This window comes from Phyllostomus discolor, chromosome 1 (genome assembly GCF_004126475.2).
Source record: "Phyllostomus discolor isolate MPI-MPIP mPhyDis1 chromosome 1, mPhyDis1.pri.v3, whole genome shotgun sequence".
In the NCBI taxonomy this organism is placed as follows: Eukaryota; Metazoa; Chordata; class Mammalia; order Chiroptera; family Phyllostomidae; genus Phyllostomus; species Phyllostomus discolor.
The window spans coordinates 189162333-189190257 of NC_040903.2; the positions used below are offsets into that span (position 1 = coordinate 189162333).

Consider the following 27925-nt stretch of genomic DNA (forward strand, 5'->3'; position numbering starts at 1 on the left):
AGTTAGACTATGGTGAGGTGTAAAAGATCTTTGTTGTTCTTCACTCATTGGGGTAAACTGGTGGTTGACTGAAGTGTGGTCTTCCTAATAATGGTTGTCAGGTGAATAGATTCCAGGTTTTTTCTGGAGCTTTAGCTTATTATTTCACCCTGTCCACCCCACCTCAGGTTATATACACTGTTTGGTGAAAAACTCTTGGTGAATGGAATAGTCTTACTCCTTTTCAAATGAGTCATCTCATTAGCCACCCTTGTGGCCACAGCCTCAAAGCAGCACTGCCAGTATATGGGTAGGTGGGTTTTTATGTATCCTGAGCTAACATGAACAGCTACCAGCAATGAACAAAAGTGAATGGAATGTAAATCTAAGTGATTATAATTTTATATCAGTGTAACCAGTGATTATCTTATCAAGTAGTGAGACAGAGAGAGTGGAGATAGTAGGAATGTCTATTGCCCCAGTATTAAAGTTTATGGGAGTATATAATCACCAACTGTTTACTAAGCATCTCATGCTAAGTAAGCTGTGGGGATAAAACAAAAGAATATACGAGACATTCTCAATCACGTGTCACCTAGCATGCTTATATCAGCACTGGAAGGAAAGAACTACAATCTCTGTATCAACGCAGTTGCGAGAAGAAATTACAACATGATTTGAAAAGTGAGAAGAGTAAATGTAAAAATATCCATTGAATACCCATTGACACAAAGCAGTTTCTTTGCTTTAAGCAACTACTTTTGAGTCTTTATAAAAGGTGGTGGTTTATACACATTACTCCTTAAAAATCCTCTTAACCCCTGATTTTCTAGTTATGCAGAACAAAGATTTGAGAAGCTTATTTCCAAGCTTCCTCGCCTACTCCTCCCTGCCCCAATCAACTTAGTCCCACCTGGAACAAAGAGCACTTCCCTGTGGAAGTGAACCTAATTATTCCAATTAAACAAAAAACTATAGTGAAGGAGTCCATGGAATACACCCCCTGACTCCCACCCGCACCCCCACCCCTGGGCAGCTTTGCTTTGGATACTCCAGTTAGCCACCACAGCAAAGGCTGTCGCTAGGTGGCCGTTAGAACGCCGATGCCCAAGGCCCCAGGATCCAGGTCCGCTGCCCGCCAGCAGGGTCTGCCGGGCGTCCCCTAGCCCGGGCGCAGTTTCAGGGCGCGACCCGCCGGTTGCCTAGGCGACGCTGTGAGGCCCAGTGTGTGAGACCATGAATAAGGTGCGGGGAGGTTATCTGAGGAGGAGGCGTTTGGCAGCGCAGGGGGCTACCTGGCAGGATGTAAGTGCAGCTGGGGTCGCCCTAAGCCAGGCGGCGGGTGGGAGGCCGCCCTGCCGCCCCGACCCGGCCCGCGGCGCCGCGGCACCCGGGGCCCCTCTGCGCTCCTGCCCCGCTGAGACGCCGCCTGGGCCCCGGGTGAGCGGACTCACAGAGACGCGGGCTCAGTGCGTACGAAAACAAAAACTGTGGAATTGTATTCGGCACAGGCCAGAAAGGATTCTGGCTCCCTGCGCAGATACTTAGGTATTTATGGAAGTCCCATCTCACCAGCCCAGAAATAAAGAGCTCTTCTGCGTGGGAAGCAGTCCAGCTCCGGGACGGATCCGGAGAGGCAAGGCGGGTGGGTCGGTAGCAAAGAACCGGGGAGCGGGGTGGAGCGGAGTGGGGCGAGGGGCGGGGGGTACAGTTTGCTAACTGTTCTTTGCTAACTTCCTCGGAAGGGTGGTCAGTGTTAGAGCAGGCTTCTATCATGAGTGTCTCTACTATTAGATCGAGGCTGTCCGGGGCATTGTTTATTGTGGTTTGAGCCCCAATCAATCGGTCATTTGTTACTATGGGCTTTGGGACAGTGCAGGCTAAGTTTTGTACTTTCCCTTCCTTCCCTTCTGAAACTACACCTAAAAAACAGCAAAAAGGAGAAAATCCCGGCTTCAAACTAAAAAAAGAACTCCCTTTAACAGTCTATATCTTTATGGAATAAAAAGCAACTAGTGGGAAGTACTGTTAAATGTTTATTAAGACTTGTGGATTGTAAATTGAACTTTTAATTATTTTTGCTGCAATTGTTTTATTTTACAGCAGTCAGGATTACGATTAGGCATGTGGTACTGGAAAGATGAAACCAAAACTCTTGAATTCAGAAGGTACATTTTAATAAAACTTTATTATAGCATTTATAAAAAATACATGTGCTTGTGGTAAAAAAATAATAAAGCAATACAAAGGGTCTAGAGAATAAAATAAATATCCACTCAAATCCCACCAGTGTTAAGCCCCTCAATGGCAGGAACTATGTTATTCATCTTCCTGACCCTGGAGCCATCTGATGAACTTCGTAAATAGACATTCACCAAATGTTTATTGTTCAGTAAACCAACGAGATTTCAAGCAGAGAAAGACTAGAGGCAGGGAAACAATGAGAAGGTCAGTTGTAGGAGGATTACAAATAGTTATACAGGTTTTTAAAAAAAAAAACAGGACCAAGTCCGTGTTGGTAGCAATGGAGAGAAGGGTACAGGATTAAGAGACACTTAAAAGATTGGATGGACAGGATATTTGGATAGAATTGATAGAATGTGGTGCCTGGGTGTGAAGTAGGTGTTTAAATTGACCCCCAGGTATGTGGCTTGGATGGCTGGGATTGCCCTTCACCCATGTACAGAGTAAAAAAGGCAAAGCTGGTGATGTGTTTAAGGACGTTATGCCATGTCCACATGGATTATCTTTTAGACGGCTGGACAGATGGGGCTAGAGGCCAGGAAAGGAGTTGGCTAAGCAGATGTAACTTACAGTTACATTGTATTTAATGCAAATTAAATATCAATAATTTAAAGGCTAAACACTACATTCGAGTCATAATCAAAAGTATATTTTATAGAGTATCTATTTCAGGATTTGAGTAATCTGTCATTTCCAAAGCAGTGATTGTTCAGTTTTGTTCTCAGATATGTCAGAGAAAATTCTGTTGAGTAGCTCCTGAAACATCACACTCATCAGGTGTGAGATAGACAGTGAGAAGGAAAGACAGCAAGATACCTTTGGGATTAGACAGACAAAATACATTTTAAAGCACAAGAACATATGGAAATAAACTTTTAAGTGTCAACATATTTTTAATCTTCACATATATTTAAAGGCCATCACAATCCTCTCTTTTATGATGAAAATTGGACCGTATTTTTTACTTACTGACCTTCTTTGTAAATTTACTTAATTTGTAGAATTTTTCAAACTAATCTTCAATACTAATCTAATAAGGACCCACCACAAGTGGCACTGTTTCCTATATGAGCAAACAAACAAATCCACAGATATCAATTTTACCCTGATTTTCTTATTCATAAAATATTCATATTCATAGACTAATAATTTGGTTCACTACCAAATTATTCTTTGAAAATATCTTGATTGCTTTCCACTAATTTTGGAGAATATACATGGGATGATTGAGGTAAAAGGTAAAGTATATGGCATAATGTTGAACAAAAAAAGGCCAGACACAAAAATGTAAATACTGGAGGCTGAGACACACAAACCTTCAAGGCAAAAGAAAATTTCCTAAGAAGAGGGATTGGAATGGAGAGTGGTCAGCAATGTTAGATGCTGGAGAGAGCTCAGGTTGGGGTAAATACTAAAAAGGAGTCTTTCTTTGGATTTAACAAGTTAGGGATTGCTAAGGACCTAGGGGAGCAACAGTTTCAGGGGTGCAGTAGGGGTGCTAATCAGATAAGGGGAGAAATTGGATGAGGAGAAAATCTGAGATAAAGATGAGAAACTAGCAAAATAGAGTACTCCTACAACTAAATTTACCAGTGAAAAGGGAAAGAAAGAGATGGTAATCTTTAGGTGGCCCAGTACTAAGGAAAGGAGATTTTTGGTGGTTCTATATTAGGAAAACTGTTTGTTTGGGGAGAAAGAAGACATGGAAGAGAAAAGAAGGAAGGTAGGAATAGGACCAACGTCCCAGGTTAGCTTGGAAAAGACAGAAGCAGTTTTTCCACTGGGCATGATGGGAAGGAGGTAATACAATGGGACAGCATGGGAATTTGAAAGTGCAGGGAGGGATATCTATGCTGCTCTCCTTACTGAAAATGAACAATAGGAAGGAGAATCTTGGGTAGCGCCATTGCTGACCCTAACTCTTCTCCTGAGATTGCTGCTCCCCTTGGGACTCATTCACCAGTAACTGCTACCACTGCTGCAGTGGGCTGGGCTAGGGCAGAGGAAAACCACATCCACCCAAGTACCCTGACCCAGTACCCAAATGGGACCGTTGCCTGAAGTCAAGAAGATAGGGATGGCTTCCCAGGGGAGGTAATAGCCAAGCCAAGACCTGAGGAGGAGGAGTTGACAAGGCAAAGAGAGATTTGGTTGGGAAGGAGGGGAGTGCATTCTCAGAAGGAGCAGCACGTGCAAAAGCCCAGTCTTGAGAGGGCATGGGACATGTTTAGGACTGCAGGTAGCCGAGCAGGCTGGGTATAGAGTTCCAAGTGTTGAGAGACAAAGTAGACCAGGGCAGGATAATGAAAAGCCTTGCTTACAATGAAGAGGAAGTTGACATTTATTCAGAGGGTTCAGAGGAACCATCAAAAGCTTTTAAGCAGGGAAGTAACCTGTGATTAGAATCGCATCTTAGGAAAATGACTGTGCCTGCAGCATAGAAAATAGCTTGGCAGAAGACAAGACTGGAGGCAGAGAGATTAATTAAGAAGCAATTGCAGAAATTTAGTTGCTAGATGGTGGTGGCTAAAATTAATGTGGTGGCAGAGGGAAGAGGAGAGTAGACAAGTGATTACTGGACTGTGAGGGCTCAAGAGTGATAGAGAAGTCAAGGATGGCACATTTACTGCCTTGGACACCTGAGTGGGTGATGGCACCCCTTTGCTGAGGTGGGGGACATAGGAATAGTGAATACAAGTGAAAGGGGAATGAGTTCGGTTTCGGACATACTGAATTTGAGGTGTCTATAGAGTGTGCAAGCAAAGGTGGCCAACAGGCAGATATATGAGTTTCTGTGTGCAGAAAAATCTAAGCCTTACGTTGGAACTAGTTGAGTAGATGAAACTACTCAGAGGAAGTGAGGAGAGTAACTAAATGGAACCTTGAAATATAGGCCCTCTTTTAGGGAACGTAATTGGGAGGAGGGGCTTTAGGAGACTAAAAGAACAGCCAGAAACAGGGAGAAAAATTTGGAGTTTCACGAATCCAGATAATTGCTTTGCAAAGTAACAGCTTGATCTCAGGGGCATTCACATTCTGTCTGAAATCTCTGCCTTGATTTCAGTCTCCTTCTACATGGGGTAGGCCACTTTTTACACCTGCCAGCCAGCAGGAGTTTGCAGGCTTCTAGGTATTCTCAAGTTGACATCAAGAAAAGACAATCCCTTTCCTCTCTCCCACCTTGCATTTCCTGGCATCTTTCCTAGATGAATGACTCCGGATATCTTACCCTTCAGAGAAGACCTAGCACCCTATTAACAGGCAGATCTTGCCTTACCTTTTCAGATTATACTCTGAGGGAGATAACTATCAGGATACAATAGGATACCCATAACCTCCATGAAAGAAACGGACACACAGTAACGGACAGGAAAAAATGGTCTTTATTTCTTAATAGGCAGGCAAGAAGGAAGAGACAGTGAAGAGTGGTTTGCAGGGAGACCTGGGTTCAGATCCTAGCTCTCCTGATTGCTAGGTGGTTATCATTTGTCAAGTTAGTCTTGCTGATATCAGCTCTCTCACCTATAAAATGGCATAATAATGCCTCATGAGGAATAAATGACAGTGTTGCATAATTTGTCAGCATGCATGCCCATTTCATATTTGTTAAGGAGGGAATACCTTTATTCTCAGGCCACATCTAGGTTGGCGCATGAGGCGTGCCTCTCTCTGACACAGTGTCAGCAGTCCTGTCCATTCTTGTTTCAAGTGCCCCTCCTCCCAGCAGCCTGTATCTTTGCCAAGGTCATTGGCTCCCCTGAGGACATACATAGGAAACTACACCTCCAAAAGCCCCGCTTTTCTCTTGCTTTTTCATTGTGGCCCAAGAGAAGACTACTAACTAACCACTGAAGAGCTGTAGCTTGTGTGGAAGCCAAGAGTGGTCTACATTTTAGTGGTGAGTTCTACAGGAAAAATATGATTTTTTTTCTCATTTATTTCAGGGCAAAGGGAAACAACGTGATTATGTTGTAATATTAAGAAAACACATTAACCAAATGCAGTCTGTGAAAGGACCAGATTCTGAATGGGTTGTCAGATTGAGGGGGAGGCTGTGGAGGCTGTAGGAGGGCACAGAACTAGCTTAGACTACGGTTGGCGGCCAATCAGAGGTGCAGTTCACAGGACAGTTTTCAGTTATTACTACTGATGTTTTTAATGACTCCAGCTAAGTGTACCGAGAGTGTAGGCTACGGCAGGGCACTCACAAAAAACCCCATCTCACCAGAGGGTTAAAGAATGACTTTGGTCAAGGGAAAAGCCACTCGGACAAGTGTGAAGTAGGAAAGGCCTGTCCAGAGGGTAGTGAATAAGGACTAGAGGTTTAGCAGTAAATGACAGACTATTGACTAAGGACAGGCACTGCCTGCCACAGATTTCAAACCATGAGACATGGGTCACTTCTCTAAGCCTTTGTTCTCCACCAGTAAAGTGACAACCATGCACTACCATGACAACCATGGCAACCGTGATCTTTTAGATGTCCTCTAACCCCAAGGTTTGATTTTGTGATTCTAAGTTCATTTGACTTGGTTCATAGACCTGATCTACATGATAGTCCCAAATAAATTCTTTCAAATTTCTTATTTTAGGGTACTCTAGCCTCGAGTTATCTCAGGTAAACTAATAAGGCAAGAAAGTTTGAATTATAGGCATGGGACTGAGAAGAGGGTACTCCATACATCAAAAAATTCTTCCAAATGTACGAGCTTTGCTTCTTGTGAAGTTACTACAATGTTTTCAGATTAAATCATTTTGTGTAGGATGGCATTCTGGAGGCTGCTGATATGGAGAGGCTGAATATAAAATCTGAAATTTTAGTCCTTTTCCAGATGATTATTCCATATGTAAATGCACAAGTGGAGTAATGCTGTGTCTCAAATTCTCTTCAAGCTCCTCTCGTAATGTGTCCCAGTCCTGAGATTACATAAGCTATGGTCATGATATGATTCCTTTTCCCTAGGAAAAGGTGAAGTTCCTCATTCTCTCATTTCTATTACAGTTTTACACCTGCGATAGAACTCAAGGAAAAAGCAAGGAAAGGCAAAGCAGTTCACTTTGCTGAAATTGATGGTGGAGCTGCAGACAGGTATCTTAACTTTCCAGCCATGTTAGCACTCCTCAGCAGAATGGGTTAAGCCCTTACAAACTTGAAGAAAATATCATTCCCATTCTCCTAGGTTGAAGTGCAAATACCCATCAAGTAAAGAACATACACTATTTCATAATTATGGTGGGAGTTACAATTGTCCCTAGAAATGTGTTCCTGTTATAATTTGCTTATTAGCAAATTTTTAGCTTTTTATACTTTTTTTACCTGAAAATAGTATCTATACTGTAAATAGATGATTTAAATAATCTACTTTGGATGGAATTAGTTTTTATACTTTATGTCAGGTGGTGTGCATCCCTCGTACTCATAGTATGGTACATATAATGTTTAATAAAACATATTCTGAAATGATCCCACCTTAAACAAAACCCAAGACTGAGACTTAGGCTCTTATGACTTTGTAGTAAGAGCCTCATCTACCTCAGGATAGATTAAATACAATTAAAACCTTTCAAAGCACTACCAGAGACTGTTATATTCTAAAACAGGCTGACAGATAAAAGATTTGCCTCAAGAGATGCTAAGTCACTTCAAGCCTTAGAGAAACGAGGCCAGCAGGGCAACGTTACACTGCAGGATGCCAAATGTGAGTAGCCGCTCCCTCCTCCTGCATCTTACCTGGTGAGAGTCTCCGAGGAGCCCTGTGTGCCTCTGTCAATTGTCCATCTTCTTTTTCAGTTGTGGCTTTGCTTTTGCTACAAGAGACTGAGATGCAGCGGGTCTGTTCATTTACAACATTTATGAAGTACGTGATGCTTGTGAGACATTTGAGATCTTTTATTCTCTATTTTGAAGTAATTCTGTCTGATAAATGATGACAAATCTGATTTTTGGAGAAAGGCCCTGGGCCTGGTTCTGTGCAAGCTGTCCTCTCAGTGACCCAGGCCAAAAGAGAGGAAGCCAGAAGTCACAGGAGGCCATACTCAGATCCCAGGACAAGGGGTTTGGAGAGCATATTGTCAGAGTTCCATAAAGGCTGAACTCTATTGATATAATCGTTCAGAGGTGTACTCATTTACTAAAGGTCAGTAGCCTCCATGAGCTGTGTTTGGCAACCCCACAAGTACTAGGTGTGTCGCTCTGGGTGAGCTTCAGGGTTCCTCAGATACAAAATCTAAGTAATAGTGTCTCACAGCTGTTAATGGACGCTGTTTCACGTGGTACCTACACTCGTGAGTGCTCAATGAGAGTTGGGTCCCCAAGGCCTTTGGCAGCCCTCCCCAGTTCCCTCAACACCCAGTGGAGCCTGCTTTGGCAAACACCTGACATTCTCTGTCTGAAGCTTTACTCTGCGGCAGGAGCACACTCAACTTGACTACAGGGCAAGCAAGGAGCTCCAGGGCAGCGGTCCTCAACCTTTTTGGCACCAGGGACCAGTTTGGTGGAAGACAATTTTTCCACGGACCATGGGGTAGAGTGGGAAATGGCTTCATATAGCCTGCCACCAGATTCGGTTTAATCAACACTTGCCACTCACTGATAAAGTTTTGATATGAGTCTGCAAGCAATTGGTTTGTTTTGGTCTCTGTGCAGTCAAACCTGTCTGCCAGTGATAATCTGTACTTGCAGCCACTCCCCAGCACTAGCATCACTATCTCAGCTCCACCTCAGATCATCAAGCATTAGATTAAGGAGTGTGCAGCCTAGATCTCACATATGCTCAGGTCACTGTTCGGTTGGCACTCCTGCAAAAATCAAGTGCCACAGCTGATCTAACAGGAGGCAGAGCTCACACTGTAATGTGAGTTACAGGGAGCAAGTATGAATATGAATGAAGTTTTACTTGCCTGCCACTCATCTCCTGCTGTGGTGTGACCAGGTTCCTAACAGGCCACGGGCTGGTACCAGATAATGGTCCAGGACCAGGGGGTTGAGGATTCCTCCTTTAGGGGATCAGTGCCCCAGAAGCAGCCTTTAGTCTGTGATGTGCCAGAGAGCGAGCTGGTAGATGAATATCCCAACCTCTATCTGTGAGGATAACTTTGAGAGGTTTTCTGCCCTGTCTCCCAGAGTCCCTGACAGGAATGGACTGCATTTGTCCACAGTGATAATGAACTTGTCATCCTCTTCGTTGGCTTCCTTCTCTTTTCTGTCTCACGTCCCCAGTCTCCTACTGATGTTTCCTGAGATCTCTTTCCAAATACTTTTGGATCTTTGTCTCAGGGCCAGTTCCTGGGAAAACTCAACCTAAGACAGGTGGTTATTAATATCCTGAAAAAAAATATGCAGTGCTCATCTTTATCCTGCCCTCAATGTACAGTTAAGGAAAGAATGCCAGACTAAGAATTTCTATGTGAGTTTATAAAGGAAGCAGGGAAAGTCTTGTAAGAATATGTGGAAAGAAAACAATGACTTCTAGTATAAAAACAAATGAGAAAGGATTGTAAATCAGTGCACTTTTTTTGGAAAGTAAGACTTATAAAACTTTAATATAAATATATACTATGTCCTAGCAATTTCATGTAGGAAGTTACTCAGAAATATGATTATAATAATAATTACTGCAACAATGTCTGTAATGTTTTTTTTAAAAGATCTGAATATTGACCTGGCTGGTGTAGCTCAGTGGATTGAGTGCGGGCTGCCAACCAGGCATTGCAGGTTCGATTCCCAGTCAGGGCACATGCCTAGGTTACAGGCCATGGCCCACAGCAACCGCACATTGATGTTTTTTTCTCTCTCTCTTTCTCTCTCCCTTCCCTCTCTAAAAAATAAATAAATAAAATCTTAAAAAAAAAAGATCTGAATATCCATCAGTAGAAGACTAGCCACATAAGTTTTGAGGCATAAAATATTTCAGCTGTTTCAAAGAGTGAGGACAATCTATCCATAGTATTTTGAGGTCCTTGCTACACAGATATAGGAGACAAAAACAAATTGTAAAGATTTGTATATACAACATTATCCTGTTTGTTACCAAAATTAAGGTGTATTCCTTGGTATGTATGTGTGTTGGTGTGTGGGGGGTACCTTGTATGTATGTGATTGTCTATGCTTTAGAAAGTTTAAGAAGGATTAATAACAAACTGGTAACCGTGGTTACCACTAGGGAATAGGATGGTGACAGAGGGGTGAGAGGAGAAAATTTTTTTACTTGCTACATTTGTGTACATTTTTTTAAACAATGGAAGAATATCACTTGTATAATAAAACATTTTTATCCTCTCTCAAGGACATGCTTATTGATTTTAGAGAGAGGGGAAGAGAGGGAGGGAGGGAGGACGGGAGAGAGAGAGAGAGAGAGAGAGGCCGCAGAGACAGAGGGACATCAATTGGTTGCGCCCCAGCTGCGGATGGATCCCACAACCTAGGTATGTGCCCTGACTGGGAATCAAACCCGAGACCTTTCAGTTCACAGGGCGATCTTCCAACCAACTGAGACATATGGGCCAGGGCCAAAACTTTTTAAAATTTAAAACTATCTGATAAGCAGAACTAATCAATTTCAGTTATCAATGATCAAAATGATAATTTAATGTCTGACCTTCCAGAAAGTTTTGTTTACAAAAATCAGATTTCTTACATCTTAAACAGTATAGTAATAGAATTCTAAATGGGAAATTAGTTGTGTGATAGGCATGATGCCATGTTTCTACTTATTATGCTGTGTGTTCTTACATATTTTTATGAGAAACTTATGTTTGAGATATATGTTAATTCCTGTTTTTTCCATCTCCCTATAGGAATAAGAACCTTGACAATTTCCTCATGGCATTATTGTACTATTTATCTCATTTCTTGGAAAAAATCTCACTGGAAAAGAAGCCCAAGACCTGTATGGTGTAAGTAGGATTTTGTAATGTCTTTAGAGTTTCATCACTACCAGTATTAAAACCAACTTTTGTCTAGGGTGAAGAGGTGATGGAAAATTTTAAGTATTTGTAGTAAACTAAAACATTTTACTTGGGAGAAGTTCACCAGTTTTTAAAGCCCACTGAATAATTCAGGTGGATATTTGGGTAACAAAATATTGCAAATAATATAGACAAACACTGCCTAATAGAAATATGATAGCCACATATTGTAATTAAAAACTTTCTAGTAGCCTTATTTTTAAAAGGTAAACAAATACAAGTGAAATTAATTTTATTTTATTTAACCGAATGACCCAAGTCAACATTAGGTAGTTATTGATGAAATACTTCACTACTTTTTTGTAATAAGCCTTCGAAATTTGGTACATATTTTATACTTAGAACATATCTCAACTTCTACTAGCCACCATGAGTGTTCAGTAGCCATGTGTAGCTCATGGCTACCATAGTGAACAGTTCAGATATAGATATTATTTGTATGCTTTTTCTTGCTAATGGGTTTGTAAGCATCTGATTAAAAAACTAAGACTTAGTCCTGGTCAGGTGGCTCTGCTTGTTGGAGCATTGTTGCGTACACCAAAAGGTTGCGGGTTGGCACATGTCTAGGTCACAGGTTCGATCCTCGGTCAGGGCATGTACAGGAGGCAACCAATGGATGTTTCTCTCTCACATTGATGTTTCTCTCTCTCACTCTCTTCCTTTCTTTCTCCCTAAAATCAAAACATATCCTCGGTTGAGGATTAAAAATGTTTTTTAAAACCTAAGAATTAGCTCTGGCTGGCGTGGCTCAGCAGATTGAGCACCGGCCTGCAAACCAAAAGGTCACTGGTTCAATTCCCAGTCAGGGCACATGGCTAGGTTGTGGGCTGGGTCCCTGGTGGGGGGTGTATGAGAGGCAATCGCACATTGGTGTTTTTCTCGCTCTCTCTCTCCCTCTCTTTCCCTGTCTCCAAAAATAAATAAATAAAATCTTTTAAAAAACCCTAAGAATTAAAAAAAATTAATAGATTTAACCAAAATAATATTCCATAGCACAGGAAAAAACCCCACAACATTTCTTAGGCTACATATGAAGAACGTAACTGCTTTAGACAGAGGTGGCCCAGAGCTCCACACCCGGGGCGAGAATCTGGAACTGAGTCTAGAGCGGAACAATGCCTCTCAGGCTTGGTGACCTTTGAAAAGCCATGGAACTTTCCAAGTGCCCGGGCTGCCCTCTCCAGCACATGTGGAACCAGCCCAATGATTTAGCTGTTAGGAATGCTGGTAGAGTCATTAATCTGTTGCTGCAGAATGTTTTCATTCAGCAAAACATTCCTTGTATACAGCCAAGCAGCTTGATTTTATGGACAGATAAAGGTATGGACAGCAGTTTTGTGAAGAACTGAATAAATAATTCAAACTCCGCTGCTCCGGTAACGCCACCGTGATATGCATCCTCTGTGTTATTTCAGGGCTACATTTCACAGCAGGGCACCCAGAGATCGTCAAGTGTTTCTGTGAGAGCAAGCAGAAGGGCTCGAGCCAACTGTGGGCTCAGGAGGTCCGAGGGTCTTACTGTTCCCAAAAAGGGACTTGTTAGACTTTGCCGACACATTGGCTTATGTTTTGTGTTTTCTCTCCTAGTTCTGAGAATTATTGTTAATATAGCAGAGAGATTTGTTTCATGTCTTAGTTTATAGGAATAGAAAACAAAAGAAAGGTTTCTTAGTTATATTAAAAACCCACAAAAACTTGTTAGAACACAGTGGTGTAAGGCAGGCTTTCACAGAAGGAATTGGTCATAGAATGATAAATAGAAAAACATGCCTGCTCTCTCTTGGGCACACGGTGCCTTCCCCACACCTTCTGTCCTCAGATGTGTATTCTTGCTTTTTCCGAAGCTCCAAGGGTTCCCACACACTTGCAACCAGGGTAGCAGTGTGCCCCAGGCTAATCCTCTGAACCCGTCTCCGTCTCTGAGGGCTCTTCTTTTGCCTCTGTAAATTGTTTCCTGAGTCCGTGCAGCCCAGCCGGCTCACTTCTTCTGCCTCTGTGACTTTGTTTCTTAAGGGCCAAGGCAGCCTTGCCTGGGCTCAACTCTTCCCCACATTTCCAAAGGGCCACGGCAGCTCTGCCTAGACGCTCTCCTATTGCTACCATCTTGCCTCTTCTATTTTAAGCTTTTCCTTTGTTTCACTGTCCCCAGCTTTAATAAAAGCCCTTTCAAAATAAAACAACAACAACAAAACACAAGATGTAAAGTATCGATTCTATGGTGTGATTCTAAAAAGTTATGGTAACTTTATTTTCAGGCTTCTAGTAGTCTGTTGGTTTATTTATTGTAATAGAAATAAATATAGATTGCATTGAGATATGTGGACATAAATAACTTTAAGGAAAAAAATTGATTTCAGTCAAACTAGGGAGTATGACATAGGGATAACAATAGCACCTACTTCACAGAGTAATAATGCATGTTATCTTAACCCAGTGCTTGGCACTTGGGAGGAAAGCCTATAAACCATGAGAGAGGAGCAGAAAGCGATACAGGAGGACAGCAAAGATACAGTTTGAGGGGTTTAGGTGATTAAAACCCTTAATTGCAGAAGAAGAAAGAAGCCCTATCCTCATTTTATAGATGAAGAAGCTAAGCCTCAAGAAGTTAAATAATGGGCTGGCGATTACATACCTGTAATTGATGGAGCTGACATTAAACCCCAGGTCTGTCTAACTCGAAAGCCTGTGCCTGAACCACTGTACACTGTGCCCACTGCCTGCTACCAATCAGCTGTGCTCCTTTTCCACAGTTCAATCATTCATGGTTAGGAGGTACTGTGTATAGATGTTGCTGTGAACAAAGCCGTGTCCATCTCTATATCCCTGCTGTTGTTGTTTGTTAAGTTTCCATCATGAGGACTCTGACGTAACTAGTGTCAGCCAGCACCAAAGCCCCAGTTAATGTTAGCTGTGTCCTGTAAACTTACACAATGTAGTCATAAATATTCCTGTCAGTGAACTGTCAAAATGGCATAGCAACTCAGGTGAATATCAGACTAGGTGTTGTCATCAATTCTAAGCCAGTCTCCATCACAGACCACCAAGAGATACGGTTCCTGGTTTGCACTGCACTCTTTCCTCTTTGTCTCGTCAGTCACATTAGTGGGTCAGCTGTACCGTAAACTACCTGCTGTGATAACTGTGGCGGCAGAGGTTAGGATGCTGACTCACACCACTGTTTGCCTGTCCGCTGCAGGCTTACCCTTTGTAAGTAACTTGCCCTGCAATAAATTCTATTATTATTAATGGACTTGCCTCGTTTGTTTTTCAGTCTTTTTTCCCTTTTTTATTGTATTTTTTCCCATAACCATGTATCTTCCTTATATCCCCTTCCCTTCCCCCCACATCACTTTTCAGCTTTAAGATACCCCTGTGGTTCAGTGGTCACTGTACTTTCCTTCCACCTTCAGACATATAGTTTCTGAACAAAGGCACAATTATGTATGCAGTTTTTTAAAATATATATAGTTTTAAACATTATGTCATAAGTGTTTTTGTTATTACAGTCTTCATAATTATAATTTTCAGTGATGACATAACATTCCATCAAGCTCATGTATGTTATTGACTTACTGACTTCCCTATTAAGAAACAGTGTGTGTAGTGGTTAAGGGTATATAGACTTCGGCAAATGGCTTACATGTCACAGGGAGTCATATGTTAGGTTAAACAGTACCTGGCTATGTTACTACTGCCTGTAGGACTACTCACTTCACCCCTCTATTTTATATATTTGGGGAGTTTCTAGTTTTTCCAATAGACAGAAGACTAATAAGCCCTGCCTGGTGTGGCTCAGTGGATTGAGTGCCGGCGTGGGAACCAAAGATTCATGATTGTATTGAATATCGTCATGCATTAGATGTTCCCCTAATTTTGGGATGATTTTTAAAAAGAATATATTTCAGGAGAGATTACTGGATTAAAGTTTATGATCAATTGTATGATAGTTAAAATAATTACTAGGGGTTTTCCCCCCAGAGGATTATGCCTGGGCTTGTTTTAGAATGTTCTACCCCAACCTGAACCAGAGTCTTTGAGGGGAAGTGGCATTGAGAATCTGCACTTTTAGCAAGTAACCCCAGGCGATTCTTACATATTTTAAAACTTAACCGTTGGCCTAAAAGTCTCAAGGTGTTTCTTGATTGCTGTTGTTTGGTTTGGTTTGTATATAACAAAAGAAGAATATTAGTTGCTGGCAGCTACGGCAAAGCAGGGGTGGATGGTGAGGGAGGGGTCTTCTGAAGGAAACAGGAGGCAGGTGCAGGGGTGGCCACTGTGGGGCTTGTGGGGATGTGTGTTATATGAAATGTGGGCATTTAAAGTTGAAACCCAATTAATCTCTTCCAGAAACTCATTTTATTTCAGCCACTCACAAGCCTTCTCATCACATGTGATCATGTTTTGTGCTTTGAACTATCTGTGTTATTCTCACCCCCACCCCTCCTCCCAGCATATCCTCATGTGGTCAATCTACTGCCTAAAGTCAGAGGGGGCAATAATTTGTCCCTGTTGTCCATAGTGCATTTTGTTTGGTTTAAACCTTTCTGAAAATTAAGTAAAGGAAAAAAGCTAGTGACATGTACCTTTTCAATAGCAGTTATTGGAATGTATTCTGGGCAATACTGTTTCCTTTTATGCTGCAGAAACTTCTAAAATTAGGCTTCAGACATGTTGTAACCTAACAGACTGTCTTTTAAAGTTCATTTGCAATTCAGTTGGCCCTGGGTGTGTTCTCATCGAGAGGTTGTTGTAATGGGTGCCGTAGTTTCAGAGTAGTGGTCCACAGATGCCTGCTTAGCAGACACAGAGGCAAACACTGAGCCCCACCCCCTTGGTAGGAACATGAGGAACCCAGGGGAAGCTGAGGTGGGAGTCTCCATGGCTGTTTGAGCAAAACAGCAGGGAATTGGGCTGTCAGCTGCTGCAGAAATCAAGATCGGTAATAAATTAGGACTTTCTGTCTATAAAACTAAGGGTACATGGCATAAAGTATAAAGAATCCATTAAAAAGTGAACATTCTCCATAAACTTGAGATGCCGAGGACGATGATGAAAATCAAAGGTGTTTGAAGACCTTTGCCACAGCTTGCATAAAATGAAAGGATGAGTCAGATGTGTTGCATTTCTCTCACAATAGTTTATACTTCTGACTTTTTATTAATCACTATATGTATTTGCCAAAATTAATCCAATTATTGTCTTTCTTTTCAGGGGCCTTGTAGAGAAAAAAGAGATGGAATTGGTTTTAAGTAAGTTAGAAGCGGCACAGAAATACTTGGCACATAAGTACTGTGTCCTTGTCCTGGGCGTGGGGATGCCCGATAAGCATCACATGTGCTGCGGAAAGTAAGTGCACACTTAGAATTTCATTCCATCTTCACTTGTGTGTACACCCACGTCCTTAAGACTGGTAAATTTGGCTTTTGGTGCCCTTGAGAAAGGTTCCTTTCTGGTTGTGCAGAATAGCTGGGCTCAGCATAGGCTCTGTCCCAAACACACGTGGTGTCTCTTCTGAGAGAGCCAAGTGAGCATGGGGAGAATCCCAGAATCTCAGCTGATATTTTAACAACCCTCTACTGCTTGGGATTCAATGTCTTTTCTCTCAGCATGTATCAGCTTAATGGAATCTCGCTCTCAACCAGGAAGGCTTCCTGCTGCCAGGCGAGGGCCACTTGGCTGCCTCGTGAGGGAGGCAAGTGATGGGTCAGTGTTGACGGGTGCGTTGGGTGTGTCTCCTGCCCTTTCGCTTCTTGTCTTCCAGCAGCAATAGCTGTGGGTACAAGCTAGTGAAGTGGGGGGTTATGAGATGACCCTGCTTGTGGGAAGGTAATTTCTACCTAAGATGACAGTTTATACACCACGGTATTTGAAATTTGAAAGCATCCATCACAGGGAAGTTTGGAGTCACATTAGGGAAAGTGCCCATCCTTAACCCAGAATCTCCTTCTCCAAGTAGTTTCACCGCAGGCTCAAGATCCACACACTGGCATGGCCAGAACTGCTTTTTTTTTTTTTTTTTAATTTTTTAACTTGATAGGAAAAGAACCCAATACATGATTTCTCTGTCTCCACATTTTCAAAATACGGATGTTTGTATACAGATACTTTCTTATGTTCTACATTTTCTATGTACCTTTTCCTATTATTCTGCTTACATTATTTCACCTACCACTTTGAATAGCAACTGTGGTTGTTCTGTGTGTATTATACCAGTCTGCTCAGACGTTCCTTTTGTATACATTTGTGTGGTTTTCATTTTTCTGCATTGAATATCCTTATATAAATTACTTTGTTCATTTGGGCTATTTTCTTATAGCTCATTACCCAGAATATTTACCTAGCAGGCAGGAGAAATTTTATAGCTCTTGTTACATATTGCCAGATTGCTCTCCAAAAAGGTGAAAACATTCCATATCACCATCAGCAATAAGCATACCTGGTTTTATTAGTTTAATGTTTTTGATAGCTTAAAGGTATATAAAAAGCTTAAAGGTGCCCTGGCTGGTGTAGCTCAGTGGATTGAGCATGGGGCTGCAAACCAAAGGGTCACCAGTTCGATTCCCAGTCAGGGCACATGCCTAGGTTGTGGGCCAGGTCCCTGGTGGGGGGTGGGTGTGGAGGGCAGTCACACATTGATGCTTTTCTCCCTCCTTCCCCTCTCTCTAAAAATAAATAAGTAAAAAATTTAAAAAGAGAAAAGCTTAAATGTGTTTTCTTTGACTTTGAATATCTTTTAGAGTATGGAGTCTGTGCTTTTTTTTTCTGTGTAAAGTAATGTATTGCCTGTTTCACATCTAGTTTTAACCATTTATCAAGTGGAAACTGGGAATTTGTATAATATATGTTTTATATGGCAAGGATTGGTCATTTGTTTTCTAGTTCCTTTTGATATTTATCTTTTTACACATAATGAAATGCTATAAATTTTTTATTTATTTGAACATTTCTACCTTGTTTCTGATGCTGGTAGTCATAGTTCTTGCATTCCTAGGTTCATTGTTCATTCCTGGGTTAAAATCCTTACCTTTCTTTCTTAGTTTTTAAAAATAGGTTTTAAAGAAAATGTTAAAGTCCTTAATTCACTTGAAATTTATTATAGCTTATAAGATCAGATGAGCTATGAATCTAAGATATTTTTTTCTTTACTAGTATCCAACTTTTCGATAATATTTATTAGTGATTTTTTCCCCACCGTAACTTTCTTGTTCATTAAATGTTGACTTTTTGTAATATTTTAACCCATTTGGGGAAGTTCCTATGTAATCGTATTGATCAGTTTTTCTGTTTTACACACAGAACTGTATAGCTTACATTTGCTTTGCTTTATTCAATGACATCACTGAGTGCCTGCTCTGTGGTGGTTTTGGTGCTAAGGGCTGGGCAGGGTACAAAGATGATAGTCTCTGCCATCAGAGAGCGTACAGTCTAACAGGGGAATCATCAGGCAAGAAAACTGGCAACTGGGAATAGGTGCGATACAAGTGCAGATAGAGGTTGGGCACCAGAGCAGAAGCGAGGAGGGGTGGACCTCCGGGGACTCAACTGTGGAGCACAGGCCGTGAGCCAGACTGGGAAGGGGTGACCTAACAGCTGAAAACAAGGGCTCACCCCTGTTGCCTTCAGAACCCTTGTGTGTGGCAGTCTTGCTGGTTTGAGATAAATTTTACTTTAATCAGGTTCTGAGATATCTACCAAGAACCTTTCATTGTGTATTATATTAAAACCTATACATTAGTTTAGGACAGTGATTTTCAACCTTTTTCATTTCATGGCACTCAGAAACTAATTGCTAAAATTCCACAACACACCAAAAAAACAATATTTTTTGCTGACCTGACAAAAAAAGGTACAAAAAATAGTAATTGCCTATGCTTTTTGCTTCAAAGTGATTTTTTAAAAAGTTAGGTGCCTATACTAGAAATATAAGGACTTCTAGTACCAAGAATTAACCAATCAGACACCATTTTATTATTCCACAGGACTGATAAGATGCATTTGTATTATATGACCCATATCTTTATGGTTCAAGACAGGGCATTCACACTGGAGGGCTATTGTTTCATTGTCTGTTGTCAGTTTTTCATTTGACAATCTCAGGGAAAAGAGGTCAGTGCCCCTGACTAAGTAGTCAGGTATCACTCGTCTAAAAAACTTTCACAGTATACCGGTGTGTTATGGCATACCAGTTGAAAATTGCTGGCTTAGGAAATAGTGACATCTTTTCATAGTACATCCTCTTAAAGAGCTGTAAGATGTATTTTTCATTTATTTATATCATTTTTAATTTTTCCCACTGAAGTTTTACATAATAATCTTCAAAGAAATACATGCATCCTAAGTTAGATTGGCACTCATGTATTTAATTTTTTATACCAATGTGAAGTTTTTGTTTATTTATTTATTTTTTAATTATACAAGTACTTCACAGACATATCCTGAGGGCAAAAAGTTCAAACAATAGTTTTTACGTATATATAATTATAGTTAGTATATAGAGTTCAAAATAAAAGTTTCCTGCTCACTCTACCTTCCTCCGATCTCATTTCACTCCCCAGAAATAAACACTGGTGCCTCTGGTTTGGTGTATGTCCTCCTAGCTTTCTATGCAATTATCAGCATGTGCACTTAGCTTGTTGCTACTGTTAATATACATGGGAGAATGCCATACGTGTCATTCTGAAATGGGGCATTTTCACTTACAAGCCTTGGATATCTTTGAATATCAGTACACATAGGTCTACTGTGTTCTTTTAAAGAAAATGGTTCTTGACTATCCAGGATCATGCATATTATGAATTTATTATAATTAACTGATTATTCATCCCCCTGTGGATGCATGTTTGGTAATATATTTTTGGTGATAAATGCATCTCCAGCAACATTCATTCTTTATTGTACTATGTCAGTTCCGCTCTTTAGAATTTTTGCTGCTATGTTCAGTTATTTTACAGAGCTGGCAAATTTAGCTCTATCTTCCAGGGTGGTAGCCATGCAAACATGCCACTCAGATCTGCTGCTGTGGGGAGCACAATTGACCAGCGGCCCCAGCTGCTGCACCCTGAATCCACACCAGGTGTGTGCCGAGGCCACACTTCCCATGGACTGACTGTCTCCAGCCAGTGTCTGCATGTGGTAGGGACACCAAAGCAGGCCCGTTCCTTCCAGACACAGGGCTTCTCGGGTGAATGACTGGCTTGAAGACTTTCCTTTGGCCTGGTCAGAACTTTCAGAGAGCCGCACTGCAGTGTGAGACTCTCCCCATTCACCCCCTTTCTGCCTCTCCGCTCCCTGGGACAGGGTGCAGACCTGCATCCCAGCCTGGCAGCTCTCCCTGCCTTCTTCGCTCTCCTCAGTTTCTGTCACAGTTTCCTTCTTCGATAACTCTCTCGTACGTCTCGTCCCATCTTGGCATTTCTTCTCAGAGGACCTGAGTGACCACACCCAACCTTGCCGTCTTCATTTCATTGTGTATCTTTTAAAACTACAGCCAGTCCTCACTCTTTGTGCACTCAGCATTCTACAACCTGTTGTTTCTTACAATGGTGCTCCTAGATTAGTGTTTTTCAAACTACAGATCACAACACGAGTGGATCTTGAAATCAACTTAGTAGGTCGTGAAGAGAAGAATTTAAAAATCAGGACACATTATATAACATGGGTAGGTATTGTTTAAGATTTGTTTCAGTGTGTGTGTGTGTGTGTGTGTGTGTGTGTACTTGGGTCTCAACATTCAAAAATGTCTTGCTATAGGTGACAGTAAAAAAAGTTTGGAAACCATTGCCTTAAAGTATCCTTTTTATACCACATTTTTATGTTTTATCAAGTTTTTCAAGTCATTACATAATGAAATTTCCTGTTAGCTAATGGTTCTATTTAGGCAGCTGTGTTAATTTGTAGGACCATTTGAATATATTATTGTATTGTCCCTTCATTTTAGGTAAAAAGTGGATAATGGGGCAATCTAATATCTAATAGTCTGTTCATTCAAACCTAGAAACCATGAGCAACTGTGGAGAATTTTCAGCCACTTCAGATGCGAATGGGGAATTAAGTAGGCCAAATGTGGCTTCGCTGCAAAGGGCAGGAATGTGTCAAATTATGGAATTATTTCATTTAGTACCTCTAATGGTGAGGAGTAGAAGTGACTGCAATAGAGTTATTTGAAATTGGGGATTGAGATTTCAGCATCAAAAAATATTCCTGTGGTCCCAATAGAAGCTTTACCAAGTCCCCGGAGCAACTATAATGCTCTGCTCAGAGACAAACGACACACTCACGAGGGGCAGGGACTGTCTCCAGAGTTGGCACCTGCACACTTTTTGAGGCATGGACAACGGACACGGTGCTGTCTGGCTGACCCAGGGCGGGTGGCTCCCACTGGCAGAGAAGCTGACACCATGCACCCAGTCACCAGTGCCATGGCCACCAAACTCTGACATCAACTGACCAAAAGGCATCTTGCCGCCCCAGTGTGTGCTGGTTGGCTTCTCATCCATTCTTTCATTGTGCAGAAAGCACTCTGTACTTGAAATCATGTGCTCTTGTTGCAAAACATTGTTGTGATGCCAGTCCAAGCTGAGGATCATGGAGTTAATTGGCTTTTACGTGCTTGTTTACCCACCAGTCATTTTGGCTTGAAGTAACAAACAGAAATGAGCTGTGCTCCTCTTCCCACAACAAATTTGTTCTCTGGTTGGGACCACTTGGCAAAGGTGGCTGCACGATGAATTCTCAGGATCACCAGAGTCGACTTCTAGGTACCATCTTTCTGACTCCAGACGCAGGCATTGCGGTCTGCCCGGCAAGTGAGGATGCGGTCACTCTTAGGAGCCCAGTGATGTGTCCATAGTACTACTCCTCGAGTTCATGAGCTTTCACCCACTGGCTCCCGTTCTTACAGGTGTGGACTTTGTTATTATTGGGGCTAAGGGCAATCTGAGTACATCCCTGTACCATTCCTGTACCAGGCCTGACAGGTGACTGGCTCTAGTAAAATTTGGTGCAGGTATACTTTAGTCTTAGTGTTTTCAGAGGATAGAAAGTTGATTCTCTAGTGGATAGATAAGAAAACCCTAAGAATCTTCTTACAGCAGATGATGAAACGGACTCAGGGGGCAAACTCCCCAGGGTCATCCAGCCCAGTGGTGGTGCCGGATTAGAATTTGGGCAGTTCGAAGGGGCTCGGGGCGGTGCGGGCGGCCAGGGTGGAGAATTCATGGACTCTGGTTAGTTGCGACAAACAGGCTATAGCTCAAAAAATAATTTAATTGCCTATATTTAATGTTTAATCTTTAAAAGAACATATGCATTACAAACTAATTTGGGAATAAAAATATAGTTATAATTAGAGATTTTATCATATCTTTTCGTTCCTTGTATATAGAACCTCCACGTAAGTTATTGTACTTTTGACAGTACATTTTTATTACAGTGTAATTTTCATTCAAACTTTTAAAGAAACTGATTTTGTTTGTAAGTGATTGCCTCAGTTTAGTGCTAGCTCATTTCCAGGAGATTCTGGTCTTTCTGTCTCATCGTACACACCATCACCTGCTCTTCTCCTGCCTGTGGAAGGCAGTTGGAGGAGAATCAGTCTAGAGTTTACTACCCACCTTTCACACAAGGAACTTCCTGCAGGTCAGAAGCTGAACAAAGGATGTCGAAGAAAACAGATCATAGCATGTTTTTGCCAATGAAAGTTGTTAACTGGCCATGTGTTATGTCCTTGAATGGAGTTTATATTGTTTTTTGGTTGTTTTTATCCACAAAATGAGGACAATGTTTATTTTAACAAATCTTTATTTCACTGATTAACTGATTTGAACTTTCTCCCAATGTGAATAGGCTGATATTCTTGTGAGAACATTTTCATATTTTCTGACTTTAACTGATTTTAACATATCTTTATTTCACTTTCTCCCAATGTGAATAAGCTGATATTCTTGTGAGAATGTTTTCATGAGTATTTTCTGACTTTTCCTTTCTTAAATGTACACACTTAATATTGGACTAGAATACCTTGTGCTATTTATCTCTGGAGTTAAAGATTTCAGTAGAACCAGCAATTTGGGGGCTGCTAATGCAGTGCTTTCACGCTTCCTGAGAGGTAGGAGGACATGTCTTTCCCTTCTAAATATATCTGCGAAATCCTGATGCCACAAAAGCTTTGGCAAAATTTTGATGCACACATTCAGTACGAGCTTTCCATATTTTCCAGGATGGATAAGGAAAAAACTCTTCATTGCACATGCCATGGAATTAGACTTGTTCTTTGGCTATTGCCCTTTTTGGCTCCACCCCCGCCTCTGTGTTAGGCTTTATACCCTACTTCTGGGCCCTTAATGCAGCCGGCACCTGATGGGTGACCATAGAGGCTGGAGGTGCGAGTGAGGATGGGGAGGAAGGGCTCCTTAAAGCTCAGGTGTGTAAATCGTCCTTAATACCCATGCCCCCAGCCTCACCCCAGTTACAGGCACCAAGGCCTCTTTCTCCTTCCCCCAAACATATTCCTTTGAAATTTCTCTTCCCTGATAAAAAGCAGGTCTTAACATTCATTTCAACCGGATTTCACCTAAAGCAGCAGGGGGCAAGTGGAACACAACATTTTCTCCTCTCCAGTCCAGAGCAATGGACCTGGCCGTAGGCTTGGCATCCCTTCAAGAATGACTGATAATATTTTGGTGGTTTGGATACAATCATTACTACATTCTGTACTTAATTATTGCAGTGTGCACTATATCAACTGTCTTTGGTCTTTAAGAGAGAAAGAAGTCCCAGTTTTATGGTGGCTTGAGGAGAAGGGGAGGAGGTTCATGAAAGAAAAATAAAGGAAGAAAGTGTGTGTTTCCCAGGCAATTAGTCTGTCATTTCAAAATTTTTGTGAGATAGTGCTGGTTTGGGTTGTGCCAACATAATACTGCTCTACGCCTCCTAGAACTTGGTATTCCAAAAACAAAGCTTGGCTGGTTTCCGCTTCAGCTTGGCAGGTCTGCACAGTCTCTGGTTTCGTCTGGCAGGGTCTGTGGAAGGATGGAAATACCACATAAGCACTCCTGTCAGACGGAGGCTTCAGGCGGCACGGAAGGATGCTGAAGCTTGTCCCTAAAAGTTTCTGCTCTGTTGTTTAATATTTTTAACTACTCTGAAAAATATTCTACAGAAAAAGCTTGTTTCCCTTGCATTCTGGTTGTGAGGACCAATGTAGACCTTCTAACGGGCCTGAGTTTTAGTACAGACTCTACCCCTAGTTAAATATGGGTCTTTGGACTTGAGTCTCAACTTCAGTGTCCTCAACTATAGGCTGTGTATGTCACAGAAATAGTATGAGAGCTCAGTATTATAATATATATAAAGGGCTTAGTATAGTACTTAGCACATAGTTCACACTTAGTAAATGTTCAGTGTAATTAACCATTGTCTTAATTTTTTATTGAGACTCCCATGGGAGGAAACCAGTGTGTAAATGAAGAGACTGTAGGAAGGAGGGACCCACCTCAGTAAAAGCCCAACCATCTCTGCAGTGGTTCCCCAAAGTGGAGATCCAGTCTGGGCTCATACAGATCATGAAGGTCCTGGGCTGAAGGTCCAGAGGGGTTTGGGTCATCTTCACCAGACCACAGGCATTCACGAGGGTGCTGGAGAGCCAGCTACCAGGGCCAGTTCTGGGTCAGTTACTCCAAAGAAGGCCCAAGCAAAAGCAAAGGCAAACCCAGAATCAACTCTGGAGCACATTGGCCCCCATGACTGATCACATGACTGCAAGCGCACAGCCCCCTCTGTCAATTCTCAAGTCTTCCCCAGGCCGTGCCTACTTTCCTAAGTCTGGGAATCAGAATCAGGCCAAGTTCATTAAGGGTGCCCACGCCAGCACATTATCCTTAACATTAAATTTGTGTGGCAAGGACTCATGGACAGATGCCTGCCTTGAAGAGATAAGGCTCAGCTTACATACCTTGTTAAGAAGGAAGAGCACACTACTCTCCCTGGTCTATTGATTACATGGCATAGATGATATTTGCAGTCGTGATGACATATTTCTGTTTCTTTTTGTATCAGCAGCCATTACCATTAAGATTTTTTCTTTTTTTTTCATTTTAGACTTACCCTCTAGTTGCTTTATTTCCATACCTACTAACTAACACCTTGGGTTGCCTCTTCATCTTTCCACTGTCCCCATCTCCCCAATACTCACATCACCAGCAGCATTTGAAAGAATATATTTCTTGACTGGCTCGTTTATCCTGAATTTATATTGGTTAACTTTTGATGGGACACTCTAGGGGTTTTGATCTGGGTAACCTAAGAAGTTGGAGAAAAAGATACTAGAACTCATTATCACTGTACTTTGATAGCATTTATGTGCCTAAATAGTCTTGGGGGCCACAGGTAACGATCCTGCCGAGTGACCTTTTGAAGATAAGGGTTTTGCCTAGATCACTTCCCTATGAACTTCCCTCTTAACCTATAGTTGTGATTTGTTACATTGCAGGGAGAAGATATCAGATACACAAAAGGACTGGAAATTCTTTGAGGTGAGTCACTTATGTTTTGGGGCTTTTCTCTTTGATACAAAACATGAAGTATAGCAACAACTAATAACCATTTGTCAGGTGCTTATCTGTAGCTAATCTCTTTTCTGAAAAGGATGCTAAGGCACTATACACCATGCCTTAAATTTTTTCTCGGATTTTCCTCCTGCAAAGGTGAGTACATGTATAATTTTCCACCACTGTTAGGAATGTTGAGAAATTGGACCATCTGGGTTTATATCTACTTAGCTGTGTTATACAGAGAGGTGGGAGTTTTCCCTATCATAGCTGTGGGTGTGATTCTTGGCTGTTTTCCATTGTAGTCCTTTTATACTTTCTGTACCTCCGTGGCTTGGATTGTCTTCCGCCGTCAACACTTCATAGAGATTGAGGAAGAAATAGGGAGGCTCTTTCGTACCAACATGTTCAATATTCCTCGAAGGAAGCGTGAGGATGAAGAATTGGGAAGGGAAAAGAAATGCATGACTTTTGTACAATTCAGGTATGACCTTCTGACTTTCCTAAGCTCAAGGCCATTTCTAGAAAACAAGGTGATGGGACCTAAATGTCACCTTTCCCCTCATAGGAGAATGATGGCAAAACGCCCAGCAATTAAAACAGCCATTAACATGCGCTCTCCGGTCATGTCTACTCTGCTGCCGTCTCGCAGAGAAAAAGCTCAGAATATCCTTGAGAAAAAGTATCAAGCAGGCACCCAATTCCCAGCTGAGATGCAAAAGGATATGGAAAATCTAGACTCTGTGCCCATGCCAATGTAAGTGGCCCAAGGAGAGAGAAAAGGGAGCCCTGAGTGTCATCTCCTAGGTTTTGTCGGAGGGATGGGGCTCAGACACCATTCCTGTCCCAGAACGCTGAACAAAGAGGAAAGCAGCATCTTTCCACACAGCCCCTCCTCCTTCCCACGTGCTTCCTTTCCAGAGCAGCAACTGGCTCACCCATCTAGACTAGAAAAGATTGCTAAATGTTAAGATGGAATTCAAAGAGCTCTAATTTGGATGAGTAAGTAACACACTTTGAAAGGCGGAGGGTTTTTTCTAATAGAAGAGTCATCTTTGGGAAATGTAGAAGGCCCCATACAAAATCTGTCTTTGGGTGGCATTTTTTGACCCATATTTAAGACCAGAGTAGTCATTCAGGGAAACAGGGAATGCTTAAAAAAAGAAAAATAAAAGCTATGCACACACACACACACACACACACACCCACAGCCATACACCTTAGTCTTTGGCTTCACTGCTTCAGTTATACCAATAATTCTTTTCACAGAGTTGGCATCTTGGGGGAGCCTCGGTGTCTGTTCAACCCCTATACTCTTCTCCCCCTCGAACCAGAAGAAAACATGAAATCGTCTGTGCGACAGTCTTTTCTGATGGAAAGAAATCACGCGAGGCTTCAGGACACACTGCGCTTAGAAACGAGAACACGGTCCTCCTCCCAAGCAACATTGCCTGAATAATCTGGTACATTCCATTTCTGTAATTAAATCCCTATAATTAAATTACTTGGGCTTAATCACTTCATATCAGACTAATATTTGTTTTTATTAATTTTTTTAATTGTTGAAATTATTGTGTTAAAAGTTCAACAACAGACTATTAAAGAAATCCAGAAAGCTCTTGGAAAGTCCATTTTCCTATATTTAGTAGTTGCCTTGTCATTTGTTTTCTTCTTTGGCTTCCATGGGACTATTTCGAGTAACACGTTAGGACACAGCCAGAGCTCTAATGGACTAGTGAGAAACATTCTGTGTATTCATTTCTCAGTTCCTTTTTGCTTTATGAGAAACTGTCTTTGGTATGTTTGAAAACAAAATTTTACACAAAGGCAAATTAAATATTTTAACATTAAATCTCTTTGGCATTTCTTATTGGCATTAAGATATAAAGTATATCTGACCCATTTAAAAGCCTTGGAACTTTTTAATTGATTTTTATTTATTCATTTAACAACAAATATGCACTAAGGCCCTGCTCCATCCAAAGCCTTGTTTTGGGTCATGTAAGGGAAGGAAGATCATCAAGACAGAGACCATAACCCCTCAGGTCTAGGTATAGAAGAGGTAAGTGAGATACATACCTGCTCACAAAACAAGATGGAATATGATAGAGGCCATAAAAGAGGTTGACACTGACTGCCCCGAGAAGACAGAGCAGAAGAGCAATCACGTCTGGAGGGAGCGGCAGTCT

General features: G+C 41.6%; 1 protein-coding gene and 1 pseudogene across 3 annotated transcripts; one reads left to right on the forward strand and one right to left on the reverse strand.

The window, feature by feature from the left end:
• The first annotated feature begins 1015 nt into the window (after positions 1-1015).
• Positions 1016-27588, forward strand: PPP1R36 (protein phosphatase 1 regulatory subunit 36). Of its 3 annotated transcripts, none has more exons than XM_028507645.2 (11): positions 1016-1224; positions 2083-2147; positions 7226-7312; positions 7825-7922; positions 8015-8081; positions 11020-11118; positions 16402-16536; positions 25679-25721; positions 26042-26220; positions 26305-26493; positions 27006-27588. In XM_028507645.2, the coding sequence occupies exons 1-11, from the start codon at positions 1216-1218 to the stop codon at positions 27193-27195; spliced, it is 1161 nt and encodes a 386-aa protein (XP_028363446.1). In that variant the 5' UTR covers positions 1016-1215; the 3' UTR covers positions 27196-27588. The 3 variants fall into 3 exon arrangements, with proteins under 3 accessions (XP_028363446.1, XP_028363445.1, XP_035866890.1); XM_028507644.2 differs by having other exon boundaries at positions 1104-1284; XM_036010997.1 differs by lacking the exon at positions 1016-1224 and adding an exon at positions 1306-1527.
• On the reverse strand, positions 21112-22415 carry LOC114491489 (annotated as a pseudogene).
• Positions 27589-27925: the final 337 nt, after the last annotated feature.

Bases quoted from the DNA above. Each gene is read 5' to 3' on its own strand.
- PPP1R36 (XM_028507644.2), top strand. From the start codon at position 1,216: ATGAATAAGGTGCGGGGAGGTTATCTGAGGAGGAGGCGTTTGGCAGCG. The intron at 1,285-2,082 runs GTAAGTGCAGCT...TTTATTTTACAG, and splicing joins AGGGGGCTACCTGGCAGGAT to CAGTCAGGATTACGATTAGG. The intron at 7,313-7,824 runs GTATCTTAACTT...ATTCTAAAACAG, and splicing joins GATGGTGGAGCTGCAGACAG to GCTGACAGATAAAAGATTTG.